We start from the raw sequence: 8,504 nt of genomic DNA, 5'->3' as shown, positions 1-8,504 counted from the left end.
TAGGCTGCTAAGTAGACCATAAGGTTACAAACAAACTAAAAAAACAAAATATAAAAATAAAGGAGGGTTGGAATTGTGACATAAAAAAAAACAAGAACCGACAGAATAAAGTTCATTTGTAGTTCTAAACATATTTAGGGTGTTTTTTTTACTCACTTTTTGTCTCTCCCACGACGTTTTTCCCTCTCTCCTACAGCATCCATCACAATTACATGCACATTGCCAATTGTGCAAATTAGGTGACGTAATTTTGCGACTTCTAGGACAGCCAATAGCTACTTTCCTTACTGAGGAGTTGGCAACACTGGCCCCAGTATTGAGGGAGGAGCGTCGCGCGTTAGCCTAGCTAGCTACATGTTCTTCCTGTGTGCTTTCTTGTCTGTTTGCAAGGGTTACTGCGGAACATATTTTACTTTACAGTGAGTCAATAACTACTTTATTGTTTGAGTCTCTATTTCGCCATGATATAAAGCATGTCTGTGTTGTGTACTAACACTTTTGGGTTAATTAGCTAGCTCTATGCAACGGTTTTGAAAACGTGTGCGCTAGCTTGTACTGTGTAGCTAGATAGCACGCTTGTTGACATGTTCGCGCTAAGACTGAGCGTCAGTAAAACAAAGTAAGTTATCTACAAAATTGATAGGCTATGCGATTTCGTGTAGTTATGCATTTTTCGTTGAATATCTACCTTTTTCTTCAAGTCTGCCGTTGGCTGGCTAGGTTGTTAACATGAACTACATTTTTATTTTAACATGTGAGCAGATGCTCTTATTCAGAGCAATTTACAGTAGAGTGCATACATTTTTTCGTAATTTGTTTTCAGGGCCCCGCAGTCGATCGGATCAAAATGATTATCCCGGTCCGGTGCTTCACCTGTGGGAAAATCGTTGGGAATAAATGGGAGGCGTACCTTGGCCTCCTTCAAGCTGAATACACTGAAGGGTGAGCGACTCATGTCTGCTGTGGTCATTGTTTACATTGTATTTCCCTAAAATTAATCCCTTTCTCCAAATATTAGTGTTCACTTATTTAATTAGTAGCTACATAGGCTACTCCTGACAAACCTATTACAAACTCCAGTGTCTCCCATTTGTTTGGTTGGCAGTGATGCCCTTGATGCTCTTGGTCTGAAGAGGTATTGCTGTCGGAGGATGCTGCTGGCTCATGTAGACCTCATTGAGAAGTTGCTGAATTATGCACCCCTGGAGAAATGATGGATACAACAACCACATACAAGAATCATATGGCTTATTTATGGACAAGCCCTGGCTGACTGCCAGTGAAGCAGTGCACCCTGATGGATTGACATCCAAGAGACTATTTTCACACCTTGTTTGAATCGTAAATGTTTTGTTGAATAAAGCAATAAATACTACTCACTTAAGGGCTTTGTAAAGTGGAGTCAGTTCTTTAATATGGCTTCTTTGTTGGCTCAGTGACCTAGTTTCACTTTCTCGCATGCACTCTGTATCCTGAGAGAACAATGAACCCTGGTAGGCAAGGCTCATTTCACTAGGCGTCTTTGAATTCCTGCTGCTTCCTGACAAAAACATGGCAAGTGGCTGTAGCCTTATTGATTGAAGTGAAGCCATGTAATTCACATTGCGTAAATAAGACAGTAGGCCAACCCCTTTAAGCAGCACGGGTCAGACAATGAAAACTACCTGGTCCGCTTGTTACAATCTCTTTTTGCAATAAACACTTGTTCCAACTCATTTTAACAGCCTTTTTTAATCAGTTCAAATTTGATACAAAAGAAGGGGGAAGAGGGAAAAAAAAACACTACACAGTTCAACATATAAAAAACATGTACTTCTGCTTTGTGCATGCAGGTGTGTCAAACAACAAAAGTTGTAGCCACAACCCTGAAACGGTCAATTCATAATCAAAAATAAAATTACAAAGACAGTATCACTGTGAAAGAGGGGGTTGGTGATGGCCAAGATTAGAAGGTAAAATGCTTGGTGGCTGCTGAATACCAGGGAAACGTGGAGATGGGGGCAGTAGGTTGGGGGGGGGGGGGGGCTATGGACATTCATTTTGTCTCACCATCAGTTCATCCATTAACCCAGACTTTTAAGCAGCTTGGTGCAGAAATAAAGTCCTGCCTCCCCTCCTACTCAGCCTGACAGGGACAAAGACAACCTAGAATGTCCTGAAAAGATCACAGACAAAAGTTCTGTCAGGAGTGCATAAATACAAAAGGTTGACTGAAAAAAAACTGGTGCTTGGCAATTAGAGGTGGTGGTGTATTTCAGGATGTGAGTAAGTGGTGGTAGTCTGTAGATTACAGAATTAGAGGGGAGATGTGTTGGAGATACGACAGGGCCAGAGAGCTTACCTAGCGGTGCCGCTCGCGGTGCTCCCTATGTCTATCTCGTTCCCGAACACGCTCCCGGTCTCTCCCATCTCTCTCCCCACTTAGGGAGCGTTCTCGGTGCCGGCGGGACATTCCTGCAGCCTCCCATTCCTGGCTGTAGGACTCTTCCCTTTCCCTGCCTCTGTCCCGCTCTCTTTCCCTGTCCCGCTCTCTATCTCGGGAACGGTGTTCTCTGTCACGGGAACGGTGTCTTTTCCTACAAAGAGAGAACAAGTTAGGAGTGAGGCCACATTACAATTTCCATTTGTGATGAAAGAACAGTCCATGAGAGGTACGAACAATTTTTCCAGCACTGACCTGGAGCCGTAAGACTTGCTCTCGATGGAAAAGAGGCAGTCTTTCAGAGAGGTGACCAGCGCTCGACAGCGCTCGTCCCCATACACTCTTGACTGCTTGATGACAGCAATGGCAGTCAAAAGCGTCTCAATGGCCAGGGGCATGTCTCCTACATGAGGCGAGGTTACAGAATTTATTACAATAGCAGGATTTAAGATGACCATGATCTGCATTGTGTACTGCACATGTAAATGTCTGGGTCTCTAGTCTAGATTTATCATCATGAATCTGTATTTGAGTGTCTACTGTAGGCATTTTTCAGTGAGAGTCTAACCGGCAGTAGCTCCAGACACAGCCTTGGTGATGGCGCTGCTGGCGATTGCTCTGTTTCTGTTCATCAGCTCATCAAACTCTCCCTCTGGCATTTGGGGTGTGGGCGCTTCACTGTCCCTGCTGCTAGAGAAAGAAAACACTCCCTTACTGATCATCATCATCATACATATCCATACAACTTGTGATAGACATGTTTTTGTATTAATTGGTAAACATTCCATAATATAAAGTACAGTGGATGAGCTCACCTGTGCCGGTTGTACGGTGTGTTGTGTTGTTGACTGTAGTTGTCATGTTGTGCTGGAGGAAAGAAGGCGGGGTTGAGATGCAGGGAGGGTGGAGGATGGCTGGGGAGACGTAGAGGTGGTGGAGGGAAAAGGTGGGGCATGGGGGGAGGAGGGATGTGTGGGGGAAGATGAGGGAAAAGAGGAGGAGGCAGCCTAAAGTATGGGACTGACAGAGGGGGAGGTTTGTTGTGAATGTGTTGGGGGTGGATAGTGTGAGGGACAGTGGAGTGGTTCTGGTTGAGCACAGGAGGGGAGATGGAGGTGTTTTTATCCCCAGTATCTGACGACTCCTTTGAGTTAGAGCGCTGGGGGACACCTATGGAAAAGGAGGGACAGTTTGATTTTGTTTCTATGGCAGTATTGGATATCGCTTCCGAGAAAGACTTGACCACCTATTTATTTACTGTAAGTAGATGTGTGCTTACGTTTATTAGCCTGGGCTTCAAACACGGCAAGATTCTGGCGTGTGGCAAAGCGGCAGTCCACCTTTTCTCCATTAACATGACAATTTGGCAATGTCTCCAGCAACCTCTGCAATGACTCTTCTGTGGCCACCACTACCTCAGCGTATCTATAGAGAGTAAAATACAAATATCAGCTAGTATACTTAATGTTACCAGCTGGAAAGAAAGGCTATTTCAGAGCTTTGAAAGGCCATCACAACATAATCAACTAGCCATCAGTAACCACCAGAGCAGCCCTGTCCAGTTCTTCAGGGTCTGGAGACAACACTTTGGCTCTGGATCATGCACAGATAATAAATAAAACATTGGTAGTCATCTGTAAGATCTGTATTTAGCTTAGCTACTGGAGCATCATATTTATTTGAAGACTAATTTGACTCAATAGGTGTCTGTCTCCAGGTCTCCCTAGAACACCATGGCCAGACCCAGTCATGAAATGACAAAACACCCAGTTAATAAACAGTGAAGAAATAGATCACATTAGATTAGAATGATGCCCAGTGGATAGGCCTAACTCTCACCCCCTGGACTGGCCATTAGCTCTGTTCTCAGCAAATTTGATCTCCACAATGTCCTTCACACCCAAGGTGCGCGCCACGTTAATAAGGTCTTTGTCGGAGGTCCACTGAGGAGAGGGGTAAAGGAAGACAAAGGCGAGAAAGAGGGAGAAGATGGGTAAAAATTAAGGATAGGGACAGAAAGGTAATAGGCCTAGGTGGCTGTATCTCATTACAGAACATAGGCTAATAGATTAGCAGACTGGATTGAAGATAATGGTGGTGGTGGGAGACTCACCCAGGAGAAGTTGCCCACATATACAGCCAGTCTCTTGTTCCACACTCCACTGTAAGTGTACAGTATTGCTGGTTTGCTCTCCTCTTTCGTCGGCTGGTCCTTGCTGAGAGGCATAGCGTTCTCTGAGAATTTCCTTTCCCGGCTCACAGAGCCAGTGAGCACGTCATCATAAAGATCACTTGCCTCTGCCGTTGTTGCAAAATCTCCTTCCTATATAGAGAGAAGATGGACAGAAGATATACATCATCCCTCAATGCCTAGCTTATCACTCACAATGACCATCCCTGAAGAATCAGACAAACTACAAGAGAACACTAACCGCCACATTTGTATTGTTGATATCAAGGTTAAGAAATGGAATAGTATGACTTTTTATCATATATTCTAAATGTAACTATTTACATTAATTCATTTAAGATATTGACATGTTGATCATGCTAAAAATCAAACAACCTCATCCAACAAGTTATTTTAGTTCCCACTTCAATAACCTTCTGCATTCACTTTTAGCTTCTCACAACTATTCATGTCTACAGCACTTATCATAATCGCTCTCGGCCTGTCTCACCTCCCCGTTGTTTTGACTGAACTTCTCGTCGTAGATGTCTATGAGGTCAGTTGCACCACCACCATCGGCCGCTTTAGCCGCCATCCCGAGTCCTGGGTTGGCAGTGCAGCCTCTGGCTACGTTAGCAACGTTTTCTCTCAGCAATCGACACTTGGCAATAAACGCAAGGAAATAACTAAAAGTGCATGTTTTGCACCTTTCCGGGCATCTATGTTTTATTGATGTTGCTAGTCCAGCTGGCTAACGTTACCCAGTTAGCACCGCAATATTGAACTAAATAGCAAGGTGGCGAACGTTCGCTAAATGGCTAGCTAGCATTCCCTCCCCTTGCAGGGAAACTGGCGTGGACGGAATACCAAAGGCAAACAAAGAAATTACCAACCCAGATTAAAATGTCAACAAATATTATACTTTCAAAATGTGATATAATTGTAATGTAAGTCTGCATGCAAAAACTGATAACTCAGGTAAGCACTCAGCTAGCTTGTTGCTGCTACATCAGAACAGAAGCGGAATCGAGGAGTGCATCTTTCAAATATCTCCGGTGTGAATCAGGCATGATATTACGACGTTCCGATTTTTTTTTTTTTAGCTATCAGCTAAATAATATATGTTGTTACATACGTGAATATATAATGTAAATGTGTGACATGTTGATACAATTCATATTGTTTAACATGCATTTCAAGAATAATTTGGAATAAGTAATAATTGCCCTTACCAATATGGCGCCAATTATTTCCCTAAGCTAGAGCGGACATTTCTTGCTGTGCTCCCCTTGTAATTATGTGACTGTCTTTGGCTAGCAGGGACTTGTATAATTTTAGGACACTGGTTACTCTCGAGTCAACAAGAACAGTTACATCAGGATTCAGCAGTCACAAGGAAGAAAGACACAATGCTGTCTGTTCTCGTTGCTAAAAGAGTGAGTCGTATTTTTAATACAAACGTGAGGCTACACGGACTATCTGAGTTAACCTTGTATCCTCATTGACTTTTTGTTTTATACTGTCGGTTTGCTATCTAGATAACTAATGTCAAGGCTGGCTAGAAATGCTGTCTATTCTGACTGAAGCTAACTCAAGTTTGCCCATAAACCTACTGTAGTTTACTACTGAGTTTGAAAGTAATTTTCTGTTCGCTCTTTTCAAACTGAACGGTAAAGTTGTGTAGGATATGAAGGTACACTTGTGCAACCATACCACATGGGAGGGCAGCAGATAATGTTATGCAACCAACCTCATGTTTTGCAGCTAAAGGAAGTAGGCTGTCTGGCAAGAACAGCAGTCCATTTCATACATAGTGGTAGCTAGCTAGGTAAAATTATGCACAAGGACAAGGGTACTCTTCACTCGTACTGTCATCTGAATTAGCCTAGGGGCGCTATGATCTTTGCCAGTCAAACTTGTGAGTACCCTACAGGACAGTCATTGTAAGCTACTTTTCTAGCAATTAAACTATGAAATCACATTTTATTGGTCACATGCATATAGTTAGCAGATGTTATTGCGAGTGTAGCGAAATGCTTATGCTACACTCGCAATAACATCTACTAACCATGTGTATAATTAAAACCATCTCCATGTTGTTGTGTACAGTCAGTCCAGTTGTTGGTAATGATGTTGTTTATCTTGTCCAGCTGGTAAGTGGGGTATGCCAGGAGTCATTGAGACCAGCTGTGGTAGAACTAGTAACTACACGGGGTTACAAAGGAGAGGCACCTGATGACTCTAGGGGTGACATAATTGAGATCCCCCTGCCCCCCTGGACAGAGAAGGATGGTGAGACCATGGACATCAAGAGACGGCGCCTGCTCTTCCAAAGCCGAAAGAGGGGCATGCTGGAGAATTGCATATTGCTCAGGTGAGTGGACCACTAATCATACTGTATATATTTTAGTATTGATTTTAGTCTTCTTTTTAGTCCTGAGCAAAGCTCATACTATGATAGAGCCCACGATAGATACAAAATGTATAAACCATCAGGTTTAAGGATAGGCAGCATATTTGTGGTCAGTGGCAGAGGCATGATTTAATTATAGTGTGCAACTTACAATATGTGTATCTGAGTCTTGGACATGTCTCAAAACCATACACTTGCACATGCCAATCAAATTGTCTTTCCCCTTTCAGCCTGTTTGCCAAACAATATCTTAATACAATGAACGAGCCCCAGTTAAGACAGTATGACAGACTGATCAACGAGCCTAGCAACGACTGGGACATCTACTACTGGGCAACAGGTGAGGAGATAATGATATTGTCTTATCTGTGATTATCCACTCTGATCTACACCAGGGCAAGCAAAGCCATATAATAGTTAGTTATACTGTTGTTTAGAAATAGTTCTTATTTTCAAACTGATCTGCTGACTTGCCCATTCTATATGAGATATGAAATGTCAGTTGAAGTTAACTGAATGTGTGTTGTCTTTCCCTCCTCTCAACAGAGGCCCAGCCTGTACCTGATGTGTACGCAAGTGAAATCATGGATCTACTGAAGGAGTTCACAAAGAACAAAGATCAGGAACAAAGGCTGGACGCACCCAACCTGGAATACCTGGACAAGGGGAGCCAGTGAAGCCTGGCTGACACATCCCTCTCAGGGTGTTTTCACATTATAGTCTTCTTTAAAATAACTGATCTCAGTCCTCTTTAAAGTGAACTCTGAGGGTAAAAAAAGAACCAAAAGATCTGTTCTCTTTGTATTCACACTGCCCTTACCTTTGAACGAGGACTTAACTCCTGTGCCAGTTCACTTCACCTATTTTGTTGTCTGAGTCCTCTTTGCATTCACATTGCTATGTTTAGAAAGGAACCAATATCTTTTTCCAACATTCATTCAATGCACTGTGGGTTTTTACAAAGTGCAGGACAAGCCATTCCATCAGAATATGCTGTCGGACAGCTAGATATACCATATACCTACTTACATTTTGGAAGCTAATAGATTGCATTTTGTTAAAAATGAGACAATTAGAAGATACTATTAACATGTAAATATTATTGGTAACATAATAAATTGCAGAATAATTACTGCCTACTAATTTACACCCATTGTAGGCCACTGCCACTTTAAGAGCTAGAATCGATTTTGTACCCTATGTTGTGATTTTTACCAAATTATGTTATCGTCTCCTCACACTATTCAAACCCCACATTCGAATAAACAGCGTAAGAAGCTCTTAGCCTATAGGTCACATATTGCAAAAAAAAAAATCTGAACTAAAAACTAAACGCATATTATGGCATTTCTGTGCATCCTTGACAATCGCTAATCAATATCCTTAAATAGCACATGTCCCCCCCTAATTTATCTAATTTGTGGCACCAATGCGAGGGGCAATTGCAGGGAAAACGGTGTTGCTGCAGTCTAGTGTGTGGTGCGGGAATAATGACAAGC

General features: G+C 42.6%; 3 protein-coding genes across 5 annotated transcripts; 2 read left to right on the top strand and 1 right to left on the bottom strand.

Moving 5' to 3' along the window:
* The first annotated feature begins 332 nt into the window (after positions 1 to 332).
* LOC139411556 (DNA-directed RNA polymerases I, II, and III subunit RPABC5) lies at positions 333 to 1,383 on the top strand. Of its 2 annotated transcripts, none has more exons than XM_071158046.1 (3): positions 333 to 419; positions 824 to 942; positions 1,106 to 1,383. In XM_071158046.1, the coding sequence occupies exons 2-3, from the start codon at positions 848 to 850 to the stop codon at positions 1,212 to 1,214; spliced, it is 204 nt and encodes a 67-aa protein (XP_071014147.1). In that variant the 5' UTR covers positions 333 to 419; positions 824 to 847; the 3' UTR covers positions 1,215 to 1,383. The 2 variants fall into 2 exon arrangements, with proteins under 2 accessions (XP_071014147.1, XP_071014148.1); XM_071158047.1 differs by having other exon boundaries at positions 398 to 619.
* A 329-nt stretch (positions 1,384 to 1,712) lies between these two features.
* Positions 1,713 to 5,656, bottom strand: LOC139411554 (cleavage and polyadenylation specificity factor subunit 7-like). 2 transcript variants are annotated; one of them, XM_071158043.1, is made up of 9 exons: positions 5,104 to 5,656; positions 4,536 to 4,745; positions 4,262 to 4,365; positions 3,702 to 3,847; positions 3,238 to 3,592; positions 2,991 to 3,109; positions 2,678 to 2,825; positions 2,342 to 2,576; positions 1,713 to 2,155 (listed from the first exon to the last, which is right to left on the bottom strand). In XM_071158043.1, exons 1-8 carry the CDS (start codon positions 5,185 to 5,187, stop codon positions 2,342 to 2,344), a joined length of 1,401 nt encoding a protein of 466 aa, XP_071014144.1. In that variant the 5' UTR covers positions 5,188 to 5,656; the 3' UTR covers positions 1,713 to 2,155. The 2 variants fall into 2 exon arrangements, with proteins under 2 accessions (XP_071014144.1, XP_071014143.1); XM_071158042.1 differs by having other exon boundaries at positions 2,991 to 3,112; positions 5,104 to 5,644.
* On the top strand, positions 5,590 to 8,154 carry LOC139411555 (succinate dehydrogenase assembly factor 2, mitochondrial-like). The gene is made up of 4 exons (XM_071158044.1): positions 5,590 to 6,028; positions 6,743 to 6,966; positions 7,236 to 7,345; positions 7,552 to 8,154. Exons 1-4 carry the CDS (start codon positions 6,002 to 6,004, stop codon positions 7,680 to 7,682), a joined length of 492 nt encoding a protein of 163 aa, XP_071014145.1. The 5' UTR covers positions 5,590 to 6,001; the 3' UTR covers positions 7,683 to 8,154.
* The last annotated feature ends 350 nt before the right edge of the window (positions 8,155 to 8,504 follow it).

This window comes from Oncorhynchus clarkii, chromosome 6 (assembly GCF_045791955.1).
Source record: "Oncorhynchus clarkii lewisi isolate Uvic-CL-2024 chromosome 6, UVic_Ocla_1.0, whole genome shotgun sequence".
NCBI lineage: Eukaryota > Metazoa > Chordata > Actinopteri > Salmoniformes > Salmonidae > Oncorhynchus > Oncorhynchus clarkii.
Note: the sequence above shows the minus strand (reverse complement) of the source record. Positions and strands in the feature narration are given on the sequence as shown.